Source organism: Citrus clementina, unplaced genomic scaffold (assembly GCF_000493195.1).
Source record: "Citrus clementina cultivar Clemenules unplaced genomic scaffold, Citrus_clementina_v1.0 scaffold_1, whole genome shotgun sequence".
Classification (NCBI taxonomy): domain Eukaryota; kingdom Viridiplantae; phylum Streptophyta; class Magnoliopsida; order Sapindales; family Rutaceae; genus Citrus; species Citrus x clementina.
In genome coordinates, this window is record NW_006263303.1 from 17,286,105 (window position 1) to 17,310,150 (window position 24,046).

Consider the following 24,046-nt stretch of genomic DNA (forward strand, 5'->3'; position numbering starts at 1 on the left):
GGAACACATTGAACTAGGCTCACCCATGAACTGTTTGATATTGGATATATAATTCCAGCATCCAATCATTTGATGATTTCTTTCTTCACCACTTCTTTCATAATATGGTTCAACCTTCTCTGGTGCTCCACCAAATTGCTGTAGAAATCTTCTAACAGGATTTTATGCATGCATATTGATGGGCTTATCCCCTTGATGTTTGCCATAGTTCATCCAATTGCTCTTCTGTATTTTCCAAGCAACTCTACTAGACTCTGTTCGTAACCTGCATCCAAAGTATAAGAAATGATTACAGGGAGTGTGTTGTTTTGACCAAGATAAACATACTTCAAATGTGAAGGTAACAATTTTAATTCAAGACTAGGAGGTGATTCAATAGATGGTAAAGTTGTTTTTACTTCCTTGTCTAAAAGATTCAGGTGTTCAATAAATCTGTTGTACTTATCAGATAGCTTTTCTTCCATCCAATCTATCTGATTTGCTGCAATATCTTCCTCTTCTACATCCTCAAAGGTAGTGACTTTGTTGAGTTCATTACTGCAGCATCTGTCCATTCTGTCTGCTACAATAAAATCCACTACACTTAGGAACTTGCAATCTTCTACTTCATCATGGTTCATCATAGCCTCTAGTACATTAAATGTGACTTGCTGATCATTTACTCTCATGGTGAGCTCTCTTTTCTACACATCTATCAGAGTCTTTCCAGTTGCTAGAAAAGGTCTTCCAAGTATAATGGGTACCTCTTTATCAGCTTCAAAGTCCAGTACAATGAAATCTACTGGGAAGATGAATTTGTCAACCTTCACCAGTTAATCCTCTATTTTTCCTTCAGGGTATGCATGAGATCTGTCAGCTAATTGCAGATTGACTGTTGTTGGTCTGCATTCCCCTACTCCCAGCTGCTTAAATATAGATAATGGCATCAAATTAATACTAGCTCCCAAGTCACAAAGTGCTCTGCTAGCATACCTAGTTCCTATAGAGTAGGGTATTGTAAAACTTCCTGGATCTTTAACTTTTGTAAGAATCTTACTTTGGAGCATTTGATTGCTCTCCAGTGTTAAAGCAACAGTTTTAAACTCTCCCAGCCTTCTCGTTTTTGCCAAGATGTCTTTTAGAAATTTCACATAATTTGGCATTTGCTCCAATGCTTCCACAAAAGGTATATTTATTTGTAATTGTTTTATCACTTCTAGAAATTTACTGAACTATTTGTCTTGTTTTTGGTTCTAGAACCTTTGTGGGAAAGGTGGTGGATGTCTAAACTGCTGTGTAGCTTCAGGAGGTATCAAACTCTGTTTGTTTAGTTTGGTGTAGGTTGTGGTTACTGGTGTTGCAACTTCCTTTTCAGCATGTTCTGGTTGAATTTCTTCTACAGTTGTTGTAGCTTGGCCCATGTAACTAGTGTCTTGATGGGAGGCTTGTTGTAACATGCCTCCATTTTGAGGTGGTTTTTGTGCTGAATTGAATTCCATCCCATTTTTGGTCACATCAATTGGGATATCAACATTATTTCCAGATCTCAAATTAATTACTTTGCAATGTTCTTTGCCCTCTCTCTTAAGGCCTTCTGTGTTGCTAGGTAAACTTTCTTGAGTTCTGCTGCTCATTGCTGTGGTAAGTTGTCCGTTTTGGTTTTCCAAGTTTCTCAAGGATACAGCTTGACTCTGCACAATTGCTTCATTCTTTGTAATGTATTCCTTAATCAGTGCTTCCAATGAAGTGATTGAATCCTGACTGATATGCTTTTGCCCTTGACTCTGCTGATGAAAACTAGGTGGCTGTGTATTTATATTTTGTCCATTTATTGCTGGAGCATTTCGATTCTGACTACTCCATGAGAAATTTGGATGTTGTTTCCAGCCAGGGTTGTAAGTATTTGAATATGGGTTGTTCTGAGGCTGTCGATTGAAATTACTCACATAGTTTACTGAAGCTGGATTTCCAAGACAATTATCAAAGTCATGTTCTTCGCCATAGTATACACAACAAGTAATAAAGTGATGAATATTCAAGATCGTTGTTGAGTGTTAGAAAATGCGTATTTATAAAGGAGAAAACCGTCATTTTACATTTCAAGTCTTACTAACACCTTTACTTTTATGAATTTAACCTTCTTTTGATTTAATTCTATTTGTTTTATTTTAATTAAGTATTTTATGTATTTTAGGAGCATCATAGTCATTTCATAATAAATGAGAGATCAGATGGCAAAATGGACATCACTTTTGAACTCAGGACGGTCAAAAACCTTAGGAGGAGCATAAAAGGAAAAATAGCACTGTTCACATGTACGGTACTATTCACGTGTACGATACTGTATACGTTACTGTTCACGACACTGTTCACATAGACGGATGATGACGTGGCATTGACTAATGATGTGGCATTGACTGATGAGGTGTCACGATCCTGTTGGGCTAAAATTCTTATGTACTGTTGATGGTGACGTGGCAGCATATCAGTGGACGAAAAATCTCGCATACGGTACATGCATCACACAGGATTATTTTCAACCAAACCGCGTTACTCTTCATCCAGGTCAAACCGCGTTACTATTCATCCGGGTCAAACCGTGTTACTGTTCATCCGCGTGGTCAAACCGCGTACTGTTGACTGATGACGTGGCGCAATCCTGAGTGTCCAAATTGTTTTTAATCCGATGGCCATGATTTACTCCATGTATCTATAAAAAGGGGGCCTCTCCCCCCTAATTTGATACCTCTGAATCCATTTTTGGACTCTGTTTTCTGTAATTCCCTCTCCATCTTGTATTTTCTTCGTATTTTAATAAATTTCCATTTTGCCCCTAGTTCAATTATGAGTGGCTAATTTTCTTTCAAGCTTGGGTTGAAGGTGAAGTCTCAACATGTGTCATGGGCTTAATTTGGTAAATTTATTTCTCCTCCCCTCTAGTTTTTGTGGATGTTTTGACCTCTCGTCGACAAATAATACTAATCTTGTCTAGTAACGCCTTAGTTTTATCGGCCCTCTAGTACAATGTTATTATTATTTGGCACGATAAGCCCTTAGCACCATATTGATTAGAGCGTGGTTCATGAGGTGTGGATTCCCCCCTCATGATTTAATTGGCATTAATACGGATTATTTAGCCCATGATGCATGTTGATACGGATCCAGATACCCAAGTACGTCATCTCAATATATTTCTCTTCAATTTATTTTCGCCATTTCAATTCCAATTTTAGAATTTATTCTTGTCATTTCAATTCCAATTTTAGTATAATCCAAATCATTTTCACCACAAATCCAACCACCCATTTACAAAATTAATTCTACATATAATTAAAATCCACCTCCTCGTGGGATCGACACTCGTCACCATTGATCTACACTACAATAGATTCGTGCGCTTGCGAGTACATTAAAATTTGAACAACAATCGTCTCCACGAGGATTGAGGTTACTCGAAATGTTATAGCAATCACAATAGTGCAAATCAACTTAAAGCCAAAGCCAACAATCGTAAATTAAGTTCTATCGTAATTAATGTTTGTGAGAGAATTAAATAAAACAATACCGTAATGAAATACTAGATAAAATGTGTCTAAGATTCAATTGAGATTATGGTAGTTGAATGATCAAACTCTCCTTATGGGCTGACTGTTTTTCATCAAGTTAGCACCAGTTGTTACAGCAAGTGTTGCAGCACTGGGCAGAATTAATCTGCATCCTCAACTATCGCATATTGGAAGTCTCATACCCTTAAATTTATTGACAATGACCAGTTGCTAATCTACTTATGGTATGGCATTATGATCTTTAGTCTCTTCACCCTACAAGGTGAACACCTATGTCTAGTGTGTCACAAATCTTAACTTCAAGTATTGCCCTTATGGGATTCAAGATAACTTAATCCAGGAAACTTAACTTAAGATCAAGTACTACTCTAATAATATTCGTTAAGACATGCCTTTTTGCTGCTCTATCTTAACCAAGACTATTAAATAGGTGGTCAACTGAAATAACAGTTATATTCATAAAAGCTAATAGAGTAAAATGCTACAGCAACGACATAACAACACATAAGAACAGTCAAGAACCCATTGGATTGTTTGTCACTCAACTACAAACAAGTCTAGTTCATATTCTGAATGAGAAAAATAAACACAAATATATGGATCACGGGATACATCAAAACAATTAAAGGAAGAAGATAATTATAAGGTGAGCACGGTGAAAGACAAATCCAAATAATTTTGCACGATTCTTCAATGTTGCCGAAACAACACTCTCTAATGTGTTGTTATGTCATTGCTGTAGCATTTTACTCTATTAGCTTTTATGAATATAACTATTATTTCGGTTGACCACCCATTTAATAGTTTCAGTTAAGATAGAGCAGTAAAAGGACATGTCTTAGCGGATATTATTAGAGTATTACTTGATCTTAAGTTAAGTTTCCTGGATTAAGTTATCTTGAATCCCATATGGGTAATACTTGAAGTTAAGATTTGTGACACACTAGACATAGGTGTTCACCTTATAGGGTGGAGAGACTAAAGATCATAATGTCATACCATAAGTAGATTAGCAACTGGTCATTGTTAATAGATTTAAGGGTATGAGACTTTCAATATGCGATAGCTGAGGATGCAGATTAATTCTGCCCAGTGCTGCAACACTTGTCGTAACAACTGGTGCTAACTTGATAAAAACAGTCGGCCCATAAAGAGAGTTTGATCATTCAACTACCATAATCTCAATTGAATTTTAAACACATTTTATCTAGTATTTCATTACGGTATTGTTTTATTTAATTCTCTCACAAACATCAATTACGATAGAACTTAATTTATGATTGTTGACTTCGGCCTTAAGTTGATTTGCACTATTATGATTGCTACAGCATTTCGAGTAACATCAATCCCTGTGGAGACGATCTTGAATATTCATCACTTTATTACTTGTTGTGTATACTTGCACATTGGCATTGGTAGTAATTGCTTATAAAAATAACCAACAATGATACACTTGGTCAATGTGTGAGCCGGTACGTTGATTCTGATTATGCTGGTGATTTGGATAAACGAAGATCATCCACCAGATATATATTTACTTTTGCTAGAGGACCAATTAGTTGGAAGTCTATACTACAGTCTACAGTTGCATTGTCGACCACAATGGCTGAGTACATGACAATTACATAGGCTGTTAAAGAGACTATTTGGTTACAAGGTTTGCTTGAAAATTTGGGATTGATACAAGATCACGTTAATGTATATTGCGATAGTCAAAATGCTATTCACTTTATAAAGAACCATGTTTATCATGCACATATGAAGCATATTGATGTACAATTTCACTTTGTGCGGGAAATTGTTAATGAGGGGAGGATTCTTCTTCACAAAAGTAAGACTGCAGAGAATCCCGCAGATATATTGACCAAGGTGGTGACAGCGATCAAATTTGAGCATTGTCTAAACTTGATCAATATCCTACAAGTTTGAAAGCAATCGGAGAAGACAGAAACTAAATGATAGTTTGTTGATAGTTGGCTCAGATTTATAAAATTTTCACCGAGATGGAGAATTGTTTAAAAATCAAACAACAAAAATCAAACTTTGCTTTGTGGGCACCAAATTCAATGGCCATCAAAGTTGATTTTTTTGTTTCAAAATTCAATTTGCCAATTTGACAAATTGGCCAAATTGAATGCAATGGTAGGTGAGCAATGCCTATAAATAGATTGGGGAGGTTAGAGCTTGATCATCCCATTTTGTGTTGAGAGCAATTACAAGTGAAGCGATGTGCAAAATTTGAGAGAGTTTTTACTTGTGTGTTCTAGTGAGGATCCAATTGGGTGTATTAGGTTATTGGGTTTTGATAATTTTTCCCACTTTTGTAAATTCTCATTTGTTAGTAAAATTATCTTCCAGTTTTTTTTCTCGTGGACGTAGGATTTACGTCAAACCACATAAATTATTGTGTCTTATTTTCTTTGCATTTGTTTATCACATTTATATTTCTCCAGAAGTCGCAGTCACCAGAATCTTAGTAATTGCTCAACCACACGCAGTGATAATGAAGAAGAAGAAGAAGAAGAAGAAGAAGAAGAAGAAGAAAGGAGGTGGTGGTAGAAGTGGAAGAAAGTTTTGGACGTGGAAGAGGCCAAGGATCAAGCTCGTTTTCGTTACTAATGATTCTGACAAATGTTTCTTGGGTTACAACCGTCTATGCCAGCCCTGTCCACTCTATTAGAAAACTTCTTTTGCATGACCTTAATGATGTTGCAAGATGATCGTCGGAGAAGAAAGAATGAGGAGGAACAAAACTGATATGATTAAGTGCATATTTGATATGACTTATTTAATGGCCATAAATGCTCGTTTAATTCAATAAACTCTTATAATAATTTTTGTTATTTTTCTAATAGAGCTTTTGAAAATTAAATAAACTATTTTTCCTCTACTAGCAAAACCTTAAATTTTGGATTTTTTAGAGTAAATGTTGAAAAGTTTTTTTTAAATGTTAAAATATCTTAAATATCTTTGACTTATTTGATAATCTTATTTTATTCTTTTCACAATATAACTTTAAAAAACTTGTCTATTAAAGTAATTTCATAAATTTTTAATAAAAACTCTTATTGACAACCAAACAACAAAAAATTTCTTTTTTTGGTAAAAGTTCTATTTATAAAAATTCTACTAATAAAAAAATCTACTTAAATAAACTCTATTTGAAAAATTATACCAAATGGAGCTTAAAGATGACAACAGGAATTGGATTTATGACGAACCTCAAATTAGAACCTATGCAATGTCCTCCTTCAAGAGGCTGTATACCAAGGATAAAGATCTTCATAAAAGTTATCCGATTGTGGGGGATTTTCCAACCGTTGATGCTTAAAAATGGAGAGATTAAATGCAATTCTTGTTGATTGGGAGATAAAAGAAGCCATTTTATCATGCAGCCTTTTAAAGCTCTTAGAATTGATGGTCTTCACGCATTTTTTTATCGCTCCCAGTGGCATATAGTTGGCGCATCAGTTTGTAATTTGGTGAAAAATGTTTTCAACGACACTGGAGTTCCTCATGCAATAAACAAGACCTTGATTGTCTTAATTCCCAAAAATGATCAGCCAAGCAGCCTCAGAATGTATAGACCGATTAGCCTATGCTCTATGATCTATAAAACAATTACTAAAATAGCTTCAAATAGGCTGAAAACCATCACTGAAAATATTATTATTGCTCAGGAAATCATTCACAATATGCTGCGAAAGAAAGGTGAGCGTGGCCAAATACTTATTAAGGTTGACCTTGAGAAAGCTTATGATCGCCTCAGTTGGAGTTTCATCCGTGAGACCCTTTGTGAAGTTAGGTTACCTGCTGGCTGAATTTGTTTTATTATGTATTGTATCTCATTAGTTACAATGCAAATTTTATGGACTGGTCGATCTACTTCCAGAGGAATTAGGCAGGATGACCTTTTTTCGCCTTATATTTTTGTTCTCTGTATTGAAAGGCAATTACCGGGATTAACCGTACGGTCCAAAGCAGTAGTTGGAAGCCCATTCACCTTTCTCGCTGAGGTATTCCCATCACCCATCTCTTCTTTTTTGGATGATCTCCTTCTTTTTGCTGAAGCCTCTTGTGACCAAGCAACGGTGATCCATGAAGTCCTTTACAGTTTTTGTGATATTTCGGATGAGAATGTCAACAATAAAAAAACTCAGTTTTTTTTTTCTTATAATGTGAAGCCTGCTGATGTGAACAGAATTGGTCCGACACTTCTCGATCACAAAAGACTTAGGAAAATACTTGGGGATGCCAATCCTCCACTCTTGTGTTAATAAAGCTACATATCAGGGCATTTTGGAAAGAGTTGAAAATTGCCTTAGTGGTTGGAGTGCCAAGTTGTTGTTTCTTGCTGGTAGAATTACTCTCACTCAGTCTATGATTCAAGCCTTACCCATCTATTCCATGCAACCTACAAGATTGCCGACTAATATTAACAACAAGATTGAAAACGTTTGTCGGAAGTTTATTTGGTGCGGCGCATCTGAGTCTAAGAAGCTTCACCTTGTCAATGGGGCCAATTTATGTCAGCCGAAAGAATGTGCGAATCTGGGCTTTAAAGACTTGCAGCTAATGAATGATGCACAGTTAATGAAGCTGGTTGGGTATTTTGACTTCTCCAAACAATTTTTGGGTTCGAGTGGTCTGTTCTAAATATGGTTTCGATCCTCATTCCCTAACTTTGACTCTTCCCACGAGATATGGCTCTTATGTCTGGAAGGCTCTTGGGAAGATTTGGCATTACGTTGTTTGTGGCATGCGGTGGAATGTGGGGAATGGTTTGAAAGTTAGCTTTTGATGGAATATCTGGGCTCTTGATGTGCCACTCTATGGCCTCTCAATTACTCAGATTCTTGAGGACTAAGTTAGCAGTTCCGTTGTTGATTTTATCATGCCTAGTGGATCGTGGAATTGAAACTTATTTTGCCATCTTCTTCCGAATCATGTGTTGTTGATGTTAGGAAATTGAGCTTCCTCCCAAGATCTCTTTATCAAGTAACAAATTAATAAGAAAAATTAAATGGAGGATATACCAATCACACAACACAAGATTGACGTGAAAAACTTTAAATTCGGAGAAAAAACCACGGCCGTTGTCAAAAAGACAACTAGAGAAAAAATATTCACTATGTGAAAAATTATTACAACCACACTTTCAGAAATAATTTTCTCTCACCCACAAGAACTTTATAATTTTAATTCCTTAAAATTACTCAAGCTCTAAACTTTGTTTCTTCACAAAACTAGATGCACGAACCAAATGAGCAGCACCCCTTTTTATATCCAAAATTGGCTATTAAAATACTATTATATTTTCCACCGCCATTATCTTCTTCAACTCTTCCTTTTTCTTCATCCTTGTCAAAGTTGTTTGCTTCTTTTCTTCATTCAAAGATTTGAATGTCAACATTCAAATCTTTGAAAGTTGACAATGGCTGGCACCCCATCTAGAAGGGCGGTGCCAGCTTACCTCTTTTCACATTCTCCCACTTGGAGATTTGATTGAGAACCAATCAATCTTCACACCGAGTTTACTATTTTCACCTTAGTCATAATCCTCACCATAGAGAATTATCATACTCCACCATAAAGAGTATACCACTTAGAATTAATTACCAATTCTAAGAATTTTACATCGGCACATGTCGAAATATCCTGCTGAAATTTATGGTGCAACTTCCATGTTGGCCTTCTTGGAAGCTTGTCAGCCATCAACATAAATTCCACCACACACCCTACATCAATACCAACCATACCTTGTGTGTAAATCTTGTGGACCCGCTAGTAGTAACATATCCCCTTTCATGGTACCAGCAGTATACCATGAGGATGTCATCATCATCCATTTTACAAGGGACCATCGTCTCCCACGATGATGAGAGACTTACCACTAGCAATACTATCAGTATCTGATTTGGAGCCACTAGCCGATCCTGCTCCATTTCTACCATGACAATCTCTTTTTAAGTGCCCTGATTGTCCACACCCCCAGCAGACTTCTTTCTTCTTAGATTTATCTTTCTTCAAATTCCTTACAACTACCAAAGCCGAGACATCTGTAGTTTCAGTACTTTCACCACTCAGTCTTCTTTCTTCTGAGAGTAAAGTACTAGTAACTTCTTCAAGATATATTGTCTCCTTCCCGTACATCAAAGTAGGTAACAGGTGTTTGTAGGAAGTTGGAAGTGACCATAGATTACTAAGCGCCTTGTCCTCATCTTCAATTTTAACTCCAATGGCTTCTAGTTCTGACATAATACCATTGAGAACACTAAGGTGATCAAAAATTTTTGTACCTTCAGTCATTCGCAATGTGTGAAATCGCTCCTTCAGGTACAATCAATTTGAGATGCTCTTTGTCTGATACAACTTTTCTAGCTTCTCCCAAAGTTCTTTCGCCTACATTTGCAAGAACATTCTTTGCTAGACACAGTCGTATGGCACTTGCAGCTCTATCATCTAATTCTTCTCAATCTTCATCACTTATACTAGCTTTTCCAGAGCCACTACTAGAAGCAGGGGATGGCTTCTCCTTCAATGCCTTATGTAACCCAGATTGAATCAACACATCTTTGACTTGAACTTGCCACAAGCCAAAGTTAATTCTCCCATCGAATTTTTCTATTTCAAATTTCACCGGACTTGAAAATTTCAATCCTGACATATTTGCTTTGCAGATCAGCTTTTACTCTTCACCACAGCTTGTTTGGCTTGGCTCTCACTGCTTCACGTGAATAGTACCGTATACATGAACAGTGCCCCGACACCAAAACTTCAATCAATGGCTCTGATACCACTATTAGGAAATTGAGCTTCCTCCCAAGATCTCTCCAAGCAATTTATCAAGCAACAAATTAATAAGAAAAATTAAATAGAGAATATACCAATCACACAACACAAGATTTACGTGAAAAACTCCAAATCTGAAGAAAAAACCATGGTCGTTGTCAAAAAGACAACTAGAGACAAAATATTCACTATGTGAAAAATTATTACAACCACACTCTCAGAAATAATTTTCTCTCACCCACAAGAACTTTATAATTTTAATTCCTTAAAATTACTCAAGCTCTAAACTTTGTTTCTTCACAAAACTGGATGCACGAACCAAATGAGCGGCACCCCTTTTTATAGCCAAAATTGGCTATTAAAATACTATTATATTTCCCACCGCCATTATCTTCTTCAACTCTTTCTTTTCCTTTTTCATTGTCAAAGTTGTTTGCTTCTTTTCTTCATTCAAAGATTTGAATGTCAACATTCAAATCTTTGAATGTTGACAATGACTAGCACCCCATCTAGAAGGGCGGTGCCAGCTTACCTCTTTTCATAGTTGAAGATTGTGGCGATTAAGCCTCCTAATCCTTGCTGCACGTGTGATCAATTCTATTGGGCCTTCTCAAACTCGGGTACTTTCATGGTTAAATCAGCTTATAAACATCTTCACCGAAACTTCCTTAATGGCCAGGACTCTAACTGGAACCTCATCTGGAAATGGAGGGGACCCCAGAGAATTAGAACTTTTCTTTGGCTTGCTGTTCAGTGGAGATTAAAATGCAAAGCTGAGGTTTTCCGACGTCATATAATTTCAGATGTTGCCTGTCCTCACTGTAATGGTTATGTCGAAGATGCAGTTAATGTGTTACGTGATTGTATTGTGGCAAGGAGAATTTGGAGGTTGCTTGGGCCTTGTAATGCTCACGATAACTTCTTTAATCTACCTTTTCGTGATTGGATTATGTTGAATTTGAAGAATAATAGCCATTGGGATGGTAACTATGCATGGTCGTGCATTTTTGGGGTGGCCATTTAGAGAATTTGGTTTTGGTTAAAAAAAACTGATGTATGAAAGAGCCTCCGTCAGCATTGATTCCATGCGTATGGACATCATGTCTAGAGCAGAAGTGATCCATAGACGGACTATTACCTTTGAGGTCAAGCACAATAGTAGAATGGAGAAATATTTTGGTTGGGTGCCTCCAACTTGGCCTTTCTTTAAGTTGAACACGGATGGAGTGAGGAAGTATTCAGGGGTAGCATCTGCCGGTGGTTTAATCAGGAACACTGTTGGTGAATGGATAGAAGGCTTTAGCATAAACATTGGGATATGTTCTAAATCACAATTGCTGAACTTTGGGTCTTTATCAGGGCCTTACTTTAGCTTGGAATAAGGGTACTTGGGTGCTTCAAGCTGAAGTTGACAGCATGTGTGTTATTCAATTATTGCAGACCAAAGATGTTGTCATAATGCTTCTTCTCCTCTTATTAGCGGCATCCTAAAGCTTTTATCTCGTAACTGGCATGTCTTGCTGCGTCACGGTAATCGTGAGGCGAATTTTGAGCTGATTTCCTTGTGAATTACGCTTTGTCACTGCCTATTGGTCTCCACATTCTTAGCATTTCTCCTGACTGTGTTGAAGCTTGGCTTCTAGTGTTTGTATAGGGAATAGGCTCTATTTCCTTGTGAATTACACTCTGTCACTACCTATTGGCCTTCGCATTCTTAGTAGTCCTCCTAATTGTATTGAAGCTTGGCTTCATAGTGTTTGCATAGGGAATAGGTTCCCTCCTTTTGTTAAGCCTTTTGATAGGCTCGTTTCTTTTACCCAAAAAAAAAAAATTACAAAGGCCTTTTTTGCCCCTTCGTTTATGTGAAGTTCCAATTTCAAATTCATCTTAAGTTGGAGACTTCCTCAAAATGGACAAGGGATACTCTCTTTGTCCTTCCCCCACCCTGGCGGATTTAAAAAAATAATTTACCGGGGGTTAAATTAAATAACAGCAAAATGTAAAAATTGAAACTTAAATATATAAAATTTTTGGTAACCCACTTACTATTGTTCTCTACGCGATTTCATATTCTGAAAATATTGTGCAATAGACTCAATATCAATACTATTAAATCCATCTTTTTTCTACACAAACAATCAAATTATCATTCATCTATTCATCTCCTATCCGATTCCGAAGTTCATTCTTCACAAATTTCATTGCTCAAAATTATATATATGAGTACTTATGTAAAAATAAATTAATTACAATTGAAAAAATTAATTTACTAATAGTTGTAAACAAAATCACTAAAAAAAGAAATTGTAAAGATTAGAATTAGTCACTTGAACAATTACAATTTATATAGAGATGTGTTGACATGTGAACAAAAAATAAAATACGAAATTCTTAACTTAATTTGAAAAAAAAATCGAAAAGAACATGTTTATTCTCACTGCGATTATGAGAATAAAGAACAGAACTGATGCCTGCAACTTCCTCTTTTCTTCAAGACAATCCCTAATTACAAGTTTGGCAATCACGGTTCAGTTTTGGGATTATTAATATTTTGGGTTGTGGGTTTTATTTTTTTAAGTAAAATTATTACTTTATAATTATTAAAATAATAGTTTAAATTTTAAAGAATGAGATTATCTAATAATTTTTACAGGGATTATTTTAAATTTTAAATTTTAAATTTTCTTTTAAACAAAAAAAAAATTTCAGTGGGGGCTTGAGCCCCCAGTGGTCCTGCACTGCATCCGCCCCAGCCCCCACCTCATATTATTATTTTATTAGTGATTGAAATTAAGTTTTGTATTTATTTTTCACTTTATTTATAATTAAGTTTATTTTTCACTAGCTTATGAAGGTAATGAAAGAAAAAAAAATAAGAAGAAAATCCTAATCCCTTCAAAACAGAAGAAATTATTTAAAATTTTCTAACCAACTTTCGAGAAAATTTCTCTTTTCTGGCCTTATATTTTCTACGATAGAGTTCTCACCAGTAAGTTCATGTTGCATGGAGGCTGGAGCTAGGAGAAAAGGCCATAAACTCTTCTTCATCACTAGAATTATCTTGGGCGGCATTTGTGAGATATAGGCAGATTGGGGGTAGTTAATCCTATCTTTGACCAGTGGATTCCACGTGGAGTTAAAGCCATGTTTCCTTCCCTTATAGTGCTTTTGAGAGGTGATATGCAATCCTTGTCGATATGTCAGCCAGCACCAAAGCTTTTGTAACTCTGCTTTTTGCATTTATCGGGTGGTCCAGCTGCAGCAAGAACGTGCTCCCCCACAATTATGGATTCACGTGACAGAAATTTTGTTTAATATTGTCGTGACCAATAAGGGTTATTTTTACATACCTCTCCTGATACTTCACTTAATTTCAGTTTAATAGAAAATATCTCTGTATTTTTACATCCCTCCTCTGCTGTTAGTATTTCTGTCAGTATAATATCAGTATATAAGGTTACATTTGTAAAAGCGCATTTAAATTTTAAAAAACTTAAAAAGTTAGCTGTAGTGGCATTGGTAAGTGAGAAATACCATTGCATCTGTCCATTTCATTACCCAAAAGAAAAATCGCTTCACGAAAATGTAAATCTTACGAAAATCTCATCATTCACACAAACATTCACCCCTCAGCAGCTTAAGTGTGAAAACAAGCGAGTGTTATTGAGTTTGAGGATCAAGAATCATCACCATTTTGAACTTACCCATGAAGAAGACAAGCTTCAATGCTAATAGAAGACTGCTGAGGGGCGAGTTTCCGCGGCTTTTCACAGCTCCAATACCAGTCGAGGCTGCGTTTTTCCTCTCTCCTCGTGAGCCGAGAAGATGCTAATAGAAGACTCCCGACAAGCGCAGTCCGTGGCCAATCGAGGAGGCGTTTCCGCGGCTTCGATCGGTGGCTTTCTGGACACTTTCCGACGGCAAAGACGGCATGGAGATGACCAGCGACTCAAGGGCTTCCGATCGGTACCAAGCTCGACTGAAACGGTGGCCCGAAATGGGAGATCCGACCGGATCACGGTCGCAGGTCGGGTTGGATCCGATTCTTTTTCCTCTCTCTCCTTGTGAGCTTCTCTCTTTTCTTTTTCTTTTTTTCTCTCTATATAAATGGCTGGGCAAAAGTCAAAGAAAATATGGTGTGGGTGTTTGTACTCAAAATTCACTTGTAATCATGTCCGAATGATTAGAAAAATTGGTGTTGTCATGTTGTGGATGTTTGTAGTAAAAGATTAATGGGTTTTAATGTATGTTGAATTTGTAGAAAAATTAATTTTTATATTAATTGATTTAATTTTATTCCATGGCTTCTGCACTCCTATTCTCCTGTGCAATGGAGAAGAAAGAAAATTTTTTTGACCCCAAATCTCCAACTTCTAAGCACCGAGAAATTTATGTTTGATTTCAATATTTTCGGCTTTTGAATAGCTTTTGAATATGCTTGCACTGTCAACTTTGCTGGGAAATTGTACCTGTCAGCTTTTAAAGGGTATTTTCATCCTCTTGTTAGTCCACTAACAGTCAACTGACGGAAATACTAATTGCAGGGGAGGGGAGTAAAAATACAGAGATACTTTCTATTAAACTGAAATTAGGTGAAACCTCAGGGGAGGTATGTAAAAATAACCCTGACCAATAATAATTTTAAGCTAAAAATGTTTAGTATGTAATAAATTCACATGACTGAACCAGGCAACGACATTAGCGTCATCGTCATCTTGTGGTGCATAGGAAGACTTGGGCGCACCGAGAAAAGCAGCATCATCACACGTCGAGAGCTGCAGCAGTGTTGTCTTTGTCAAGAACAGCAGCAGCGATGCCAATTTTTTTCATATAATGCCTAAACTCCGAATTTGGTAGAAGTTAAAAGACTTTTTGAAAAAATAACTTGAAAACTGAGTAAAAAAGGTACATATACAAAATTTGGCTTGATTTTAGTGTTGCAAGTATCTATGTAAATTTTTAAGAATTTTGTTTGGGTATATTGAATAGTTTTCTAAGTATGTAGCATGAATATAGATTATTAATTTAAACAGTTGAACAAAGGGAATTTTTAGTATTTTAACGAGTGCACGGAATAAAAATTTAATAGACGAGTGTTAAAAGTAGTATTTAAAGTAATAGAGTATTCAAAGTAATATAATATTAAAAAAATAATTTTAGATACAAATAACCACTAAAACAAAAAAGACTTTCAACTGCGTTGCAAATGTGCCGTTAAAAGTTAAGACGGCGTAAATTTATATGTTATTGATTCATAAGGCGTGGAAAGTAAGTAACTTTTCACGGCATACATTACATGCTGTCAAATTTACTGTTAAAAGTAAATGACGGCATAAATTATAGGTCGTTAATTATCATTTAGACGGCAATAACTATTTCACTAATGTAACCAAAATTATACTTTTAGTTAAAAATTTTAACTGCGTTTACCAATATGCTGTAGGTATTAAAGACCATATTTGTTTATTGCCATTGAAAGTTGGAGATAATTACGTAATAATATTAGTTCATGGTAGAGCAAAATTGCCACTAATTATTTTATTTAATTTTTAATAAGAAATCTTAATTCTTTTTATACATCACAAATTTAATAATGTTAAAATAAAAAATAAAAATGATTACATCAAACTAAAAATTATACATTAGCAAATTGTCAATAGACAACTAACATGTGAATTCAATGGAGTTGACATAACGTAAAGTATAAAAGTGGGACAGAAATATTAAAACAAATTAAGAAAAAAAAAACAGTTCTTTTCCCTCCTTGAATAAAAATTTCTTTGCCACCAATAATGATCCTTTTATACAGTTCTAAAATCCCTGAAAACGAAAGCAAAATCATCATTGAAGCAAAATTCAGGAGGATTTGTCTAATATAAACATCGAATTAAGAGAGAAGGTATATGGAAACAAAAAAAGAAAAAAAAAACAATTTTAAACATGTTACTCAGTGAAGAAAGTATTTCATTGGCACTATGAGTCTATGCTTCTTGAGAGTTACCATACCAAAATTTTCTAGCCTAATTAAGATTCTGAAGAAAAAATAAAATTATCGTAAACTTGTTGATAAGAAAATTATAAATGCTTGATCATATATAAACATCCAATAGCTACGTTAAATAGTTAAGTAAAAGTATTACCACTCAGTTTAATGGAACAGGGCAATCAAAGTGTCATTTTGAAGCTACACTTACAATGAGACCAACTTTCTTACTTTATTCGCTCAGCATCTAATGAATCCAATTGTAGAAGACAAGTTTGCATATTATTAAAAACATATAAAATAAAAATAAAAAGTTTCTACTACGTGGAGATATTTTAAGCAACTTGTAATCACACTGTTAAAATTAGATACTCACCATTGGGGAGAGTTGTCTATTGCCTGCAAAAATATCATTCACTTTATTGCAACTTGAAAAATTTTTAAACTCAAAAGTCGATTAATATCTAACATCATTCACCTTGTTGTTTAACAACATACAAAAAGAGAGAGGTTAATTATTTTGATATAAATTGACAACATATACCAAGTAGCCAAAAGGAGCAATTAAAGATTAAAAATACCAAGTAGCCACTATCAAATTCAAGAGCTAGCTCTTACAAAATAAAACAAAGTGAAACCAATACAAGATTATTTTTTTAATATGAAAACTTATGTAAGATTAACAATATAAAATAATTTTTAACAAACAGGTCAAACAAAATAAATTGATTAAGGATCAAAAGATTCAAACTGAAGTAATACCCACATTGATTTCATCTAATGTAATTGATAGAACCAAATTTTATACCTTTCTTGAATATCTAAACCAAAAAAAAAAAAAAAATAACAAATCTAAATCTACTAGTTTCAACAAAACAAACCCTAAGTAGATTGAAACTAACATGCAAACTAAACCCTAAGTAGATTTCGATGACACAAACAACCTAAAAATAAAATAAACCATTAAAAAAATTAAACAATAGAAAGTATAATAAATCAAAACACATACGTGAACCACGTTGATTAAATCAGTACAAGGTATGCGATTATAAAATTGAAAGAAGAAAAAATCACTGCAAGTAAATATTAATGGAGCAGAGCAAGAGAGAAGACGAGCTAGGAGATTGATTAGGATATAAACTGGATAGTGGCAGCCCCTAATTCCTAATCGTGAAGAAATCAATTAAGAAAAATAAAAGAGAAAGAAAGGGGTGGCTAAGGATTGAAAGGGTGATGATTTTCTTTTATTGGTTTATAATTTTTTTTTACGGCATATTTCAAATGTCCTAGTATATTTACAAATCAACGGCGAATACATCCATGCCAGTATAATATTACAATTAACGGCAAAATGATTTGCGCCATAAAAAAATTAATTTAACGACATTTATTTATTTATTATGCCATTAAACATTAAGTGACCCCCTTGTTTGATGCCAAGTAATAAAAGTCTGCCATTAATTAATATTATTCGGGGTCTCCTATGTTGCCACTTGTAGGTTAGACAGCTTTTGTCTTTTCTGACTTAGTAATTGTAAATTTCGTTGAGCTCCTTACTCTCTGTTTTATTTGATTGAAACTCTTAGAGTATCAAATTCGCTCCCTCACAATTTTTTAAATTCCCAAATACCCTCCATTTAATTAAAAATATATATATAGCAAATTTGAAAAAAAAAACAAACAGCAGGCACAACCAACATTGTAAACCCTTGAAGCCTCCATCAGAACCAAGAGGAAGATTTTCCAGTTGTAGCTAAGAGGAAGCACAACATTGAGATCGGGATCGGGATCGGGATCGGGATCTAGTTCGCTTGTCGTCGTGATCTTCACCGTCCGTTATTTGGCCCATTGCAGTAACAATCTCACCACTATCTCATAACCAGCCATCTTCATGATGATGATAATGATGTCGACACCATTGATGATGATGCCGCCATCAATTCCGATTTGTTGTTGCCGTTGATTATGATGATTTTGATTATTACTGTTATTTTTTACTGGATTATTATTATTATTAACAATAAAAAATATTATAATTAATTAATATATTAACAATAATTAATAATAATTTTGAGTTAAATTGTTAATAATAGTAATTAACAATAATTATTAATAATAAATAATTTTTGAACAATAATAATAATCATGGTAATTAAATTTAGGGGTGGGCAAAATCGGGTTCGAGTCGGGTTCAGATCAACCCGATCGGATTTTGAGTCATTCAGGTTTGACAAAAACTAATCCGAATACAATCCAAACTTACAACCTGATCCGATTTGATTAGATTTATATTCAGATCAGATTGGGTGAGGTTGTAAATTCGGGTAGGATCGGTTTCGGGTTGGCCAATTTTCTTGATTTTGTTACTAACATGTAAAAACACATAATTGCAACAATTAAATACTAAATATTAATTGTTTAAATTAACCATATATATCATCAATTTAAAGCTTAAAAAAAAAGCTTCAAAAAAAGCTTCAAAAGTGAAAACTCAAAGTTTCAAAGGGGATAAACTCGGGTCAGGTATCGGGTTGAAGGTTGGAGCGGCAAAATGCAGATTGGTAGCACCTTGTAGTATATCGATGGTACTTGCAGCAGATCGGTGGCACTTGCTGCAGATCAGTGGCACTTGCAGCAGATAGGTGCCCACGGACGCACAGCAGCAGACTGATAGACGCGTAGCAGCAAACCGACGGACACGCAACGAATCGAGCATGGAGACGCGGGTGAGACTGTGACTTGTGTGGCGGCCTCCATTGGCAACTTGGCGTTGGGCCAACACCATTGGGGGTGACTACGCATGTGTTTTGTGTAGTGAGATTGGGGATTGTGTAATGAGATTGGGGATTGAGGAGGGTTGTGAGTGTTTGTGTGTTGTGAAAATGAGAATTTATGATTTGTGTGTGTGGCTGTGTGCTTTAGATTTAGGTTTTTTTTTTTTTTTCTAACAACCTGATCGGGTTTTCTTTATAACCCAATCCGATCCGAACCTGAAATTTTTCGAGTCTGGTAATTTGCCCACCCCTAATTAAAATGCAAAATAACAATTATGATAATAATTTATTAAGGATTTTATAACAAATTTGTTACAATTTAATTTATTCCGATGTTGATTCTAAAACAAAGTAAACACATCAATGACAATACAACTCATTCTAATTACGATTCGTGTAGTTTAAGTAAATATCTTATTCTGATTCCAATTCTTCATGTCAATTCCAACCCATTCTGATTCTAACTCATTTTGATTCTAGTTCATTTCGATTCCTATTTAGTAAATGTACTTTAAAATTGTAAACGTTTCATATATTTTTTTTCCGTTTCTTCTTCCTCTCTCTCACTCTCTCTCTGTGATGAGTCTAATGGTGGCTTCAATTGTTGATAAAGGTTGTTGATAAAGAGAAAATGCTAGTGTAGAAGGATGGATTCAAAGGGAATTTGTTTTTTTTTTGTTATTTCTTTTATCGTGAAAATACTAATTATTATGAGATGATATTATAAAGAAGATGAATGGTCATATCCTTGAAAATTTTGCTGATGAGAAGTTATGGAAGATGTGATATCGTAATTCCTTAAGAGAGGAAAACGTTTTTTTTAGTACTAATTTAAGAATTTTTTTATCTTTTTATTAATATTAGGGTGCGTTTGGTACACGTATTGTATTATGTTGTATTGTATTATTTTAATGCTGGTGTATTGTATTATGCTGTATTGCATTAATACTGTATTATAATAATATTGTACAATGTTTGGTGCTACATCGTACTGTATTAATTTTTAGTTATACTATATTTGGTGTTGCACTGTACTGTATTAATTTCTTTTGGTGATTAATTTTAATTATATATTTAGAAAATAATATCTACTAGTACTTAGAAAAATACTAAATATAGAAGCGTTAAATTTAAGAATTTTTACATCAATTTTTTTGTTTAAATAAAAGAATCATAATTCTTTATGTAAAACTAACAAATTCTAAGATTTACAATGATAAAAAATTTATTTTTTCAAGAATTCATAAATATATAACCTATTTAGTAAAAAAAATATTTTATTTATTTATTTATTTTAATTTCCTCTCTCTCCTCCCTTTGTCTTCTCCATATCTTTTTCTTCTTTGTTCATTTTTGTTCTCTTTTTCTCTTTCTTCGTCTTCATTTCATTTTCTTTTTTTCCTCCTTTTCTTCTATTTTCTTTGTCTTCTTCAATTTGTTTTCCTTTTTTTCTTTTCCTCTTTTTCTTCTTTCTTCTTCTTCTCTCGGCTTTATCTTCGTCTTCATTTCATTTTCTTTTTTTTTTCTCCTTTTCTTCTATTTTCTTTTTGTTCTTCAATTTGTTTTTCCTTTTTCTTTTCCTCTTTTCCTCTTTTTCTCCTTCTTTCTTCTTCTTCTCTGGGCTTTATCTTCTCCACAGTGAAGGCGTCTTCATGGAGCAATGCCTATGGTGTCGCGCGGCACTGTAAAAGTATCGGTGATGGCGTCGAACGATGATTGCCAAGTCGATTTGGTGGTGCTAGATTGGGTGATATGAATTTCATCGCGAACATGCTGTAAAATTTTCTCAATTTTATTTTCTTAATTTGCTCTAATACGATGCGGCGTAAACCCGAACCCCCCCTCAGGTTTGGTTTATGCGAACTTGACCGCATTAGTTTCCCAAGTTAATGCAATACCACACCAGTTGAATTTAACGCCAAACATGAGTTAGTATTAAGTTAATACAAAACAGTGTTTTAATACTATGTTGTGCGGAATACCAAACACGCCCTTAGTGTGTTATGATTATTAATGTGTCATGGTTGTAAACAGAAACTCTTTTAATACTTACAAAAAAATAGTAAATGAAAAAGAGTATAAGGAGATAAATTGAGTTTTGATGGTATAAGTAAGCCGAATGTGTCATAATTCTTATGAATAAATTATAAAAAAATAGAGTGTAAGGGTCTCAATGAAGTGAAAAAAAACAAAAGCTGTTGTAACGTACAGTGGCAACATAGTAAAGGGAAAAATGACACGTACATCCTCAAAGTTTTAGAAAATGATCACAACATCCTTAAGTTATAAAAAATGGAAACTAATATCCCATCTTAACCATTATACCCTTTTCATCTATTATCCCCAAAAAAATGGCTTCAAAATTTTTAATAAATACAAATATTATATAAATAATGTAATCTATGTAGTAGATTAATAATATTAAAATATTTTAATAAATTTAGATATCTAAATTATTGTATTTATTTTAATTTTTTAATTTATTGTAGAGATTTGAAATGAACATTTGCATTAAATACATTCTACAATTGAAAAAAAATGACATACTAATAATGTTAAAATTATTATTTTACATAACATTCAAAATAATTTAAATTTTAATACATTTATTTTAATATTATGATTCCATTTATATTATATTTTATTTGAAATAAAATAAAATAAATTTAATAAATTATAAAATATTTCTTAAATATTAAATTATTTTAAAATGTATATATCATTATATTTATTTTAATATTATATTTTTATTTATTAAAAAATATTAGAATCTATTTTTTGGGATATACGGTCAAAAAAAATTTTGGTGTCTGTTTCAAAAAATATGAGGATGTTGATGATTATTTTTTCAAATTTTAAGGGAGATGACCTTTTCCCACATATAAACTATTGGCATCGATATCCTGGCTGCTGCACTGATACCTTAGTCTTTAGGTGCCGCAAACGTTCCACTGCGAAAAGTGTTCGTACTCAGCCCCACTCTTATTTGTATTGACCCACGTGTTAAACAAGACCATAAAAGTAAAGAAGAAAGAAGAAAATCTCTGAGAAGAGAAGAAAACAAATTAAAAAACAGAAGAAAAATGTTGGGGAATCGAAGTTCAGATAATCACACTAAGCCACTGTTAGGAACCGGTGATAATATTAATAATTATAATCTTGGAGAAGAAGAAAGGAGGTGGTGGCGGAATTGGAAAGAAGTTTTGGACGTGGAAGAGGCCAAGAATCAAGTACTCTTTTCGCTGCCAATGATTGTTGCTAATGTTTCCTATTATGCGATCCCTTTGGTTTCTGTCATATTTGCTGGTCACCTTGGTGACCTTGAGCTTGCTGGTGCAACTCTTGCCAACTCTTGGGCCTGTGTCACAGGATTTGATTTCACTGTAAGCATTCAATATCTTATTAACATCATCGTATTATACAGAAAGCTTCAATTTTTTAAGTAGTTTAGATTATAATATACAATTAATTTGAATTTGTATTCGGTGCTGCGCTGAGCTGAGAGCTGATCTTTATGCTGAGATTTTATAACTGCGATTGCCCGAGTATACCTTAATGTACACGTGTGATAGAAGATTACAAAAAGTTCAGCACCACTTAGTAGTTAGCACTATCCAAATCCAATCAATCTTTTGAAACGGCTAAGTCAGCGCGTGCGTGGTTCAATTTTTAATTTTCAATATGTGGTTGATTCATTTTCTTCATTCTCCGTTCTCCTAACAGCAAGGACTAAGTGGAGCACTTGAAACACTCTGTGGTCAAGGAGTTGGCGCAAAACAATACAGGGTGTTGGGAATATACTTGCAAACATCTTGTATCATATCTTGCTTCTTCTCAATTATCATATCTTTCCTGTGGTTCTACACAGAACCTATACTTATTTTACTTCATCAAGCTCCGAATATTTCAGAACAAGCAGGTCTCTACATGAAGTATCTCATTCCGGGTCTATTTGCATTCGGGTTTATACAGAACTTTCTAAGGTTTCTGCAGACACAATCCATTGTCATGCCATTGGTCTTCTGCTCAGCTCTCCCATTGGCAATCCATTTTGGCATTGCATATTCTTTAGTTCATTGGACATCCCTTGGTTTCAGTGGAGCTCCACTAGCATGTTCAATTTCGTTGTGGATCTCGACACTTTTGCTAGCAATTTATATCCATTGTTCAAAGAAAACTAAACGTACGTGGGAGGGACTTTCTTTTGAATCATTCAGTGTCTTTCTCACCAACTTGAAAGTAGCCCTGTCATCTGCAGCAATGGTTTGGTAAGTGTCATTACTTTTCTTGATCGTAGGTACAGCTTCATTTGGTTAGAAACAAATACAATCACGGATGGTCTACAATGTTTGGAAAAAAAGAGTGTGATATGCAAACTGCTTATTGATGACAGGGAAGTTAAAACTCTGGACTTTTAAAAAAATTAGTTAGTCCTCAATTGAAGACTATAGGCTTAAAAAGATAACAGTTGCCTGAGAAAATAGTTAGTGGTATCTGATACTCCTGCTTGCAAATAATTATTACTTTAATCTACAGGGTTAAAATCTTGCAAATTGATAATTTGGAGCAACGCGGGAGTGACCCAATTGAATTCAATACAATATCATGACCTTGTTAGCATATATTATTTGTATTTTTTCAGCTTGGAGTGCTGGTCTTTTGATATCCTTGTGTTCTTAGCCGGGGTGATGCCAAACTCAGAACGGTCTACTTCATTGATCGCAATGTGGTAATTAAGCTTCAGCCTTTTGTTATTATCAGTTTTTTTTTCTTGTACATTAATTTCTTTTGATGTTATTTATCCTTAGACTGATCATTTTGACGACTTTGATAGTTCAATCTTTTTTATTTTTGGTCTCATGATCTTCAGTGTGAATACACACGTAATTACCTTTAACTTCAGTTATGGTCTCAGTGCTGCTGCAAGGTTAGTGTAGCATATGTAACTCCTA

General features: G+C 34.4%; 1 protein-coding gene across 2 annotated transcripts in view; it reads left to right on the forward strand.

Annotated features, from left to right (window-relative positions):
* The window catches only part of LOC18054089 (protein DETOXIFICATION 19), a 48,064-nt gene that overhangs the window by 23,175 nt on the left and 843 nt on the right, over positions 1–24,046 (forward strand). Inside the window, exons 1-4 of one of the 2 annotated variants that reach the window (XM_024177673.1) lie at positions 22,165–22,477; positions 22,818–23,362; positions 23,737–23,823; positions 23,965–24,025. The exons of the other annotated variant lie outside the window; for it this stretch is intronic. Of the exons in view, the coding sequence (XP_024033441.1) occupies positions 22,178–22,477; positions 22,818–23,362; positions 23,737–23,823; positions 23,965–24,025 (993 nt within the window). The 5' untranslated portion in view covers positions 22,165–22,177. Of the gene's footprint in view, positions 1–22,164; positions 22,478–22,817; positions 23,363–23,736; positions 23,824–23,964; positions 24,026–24,046 lie in introns of those variants that run through there. 2 annotated transcript variants of the gene reach the window in all.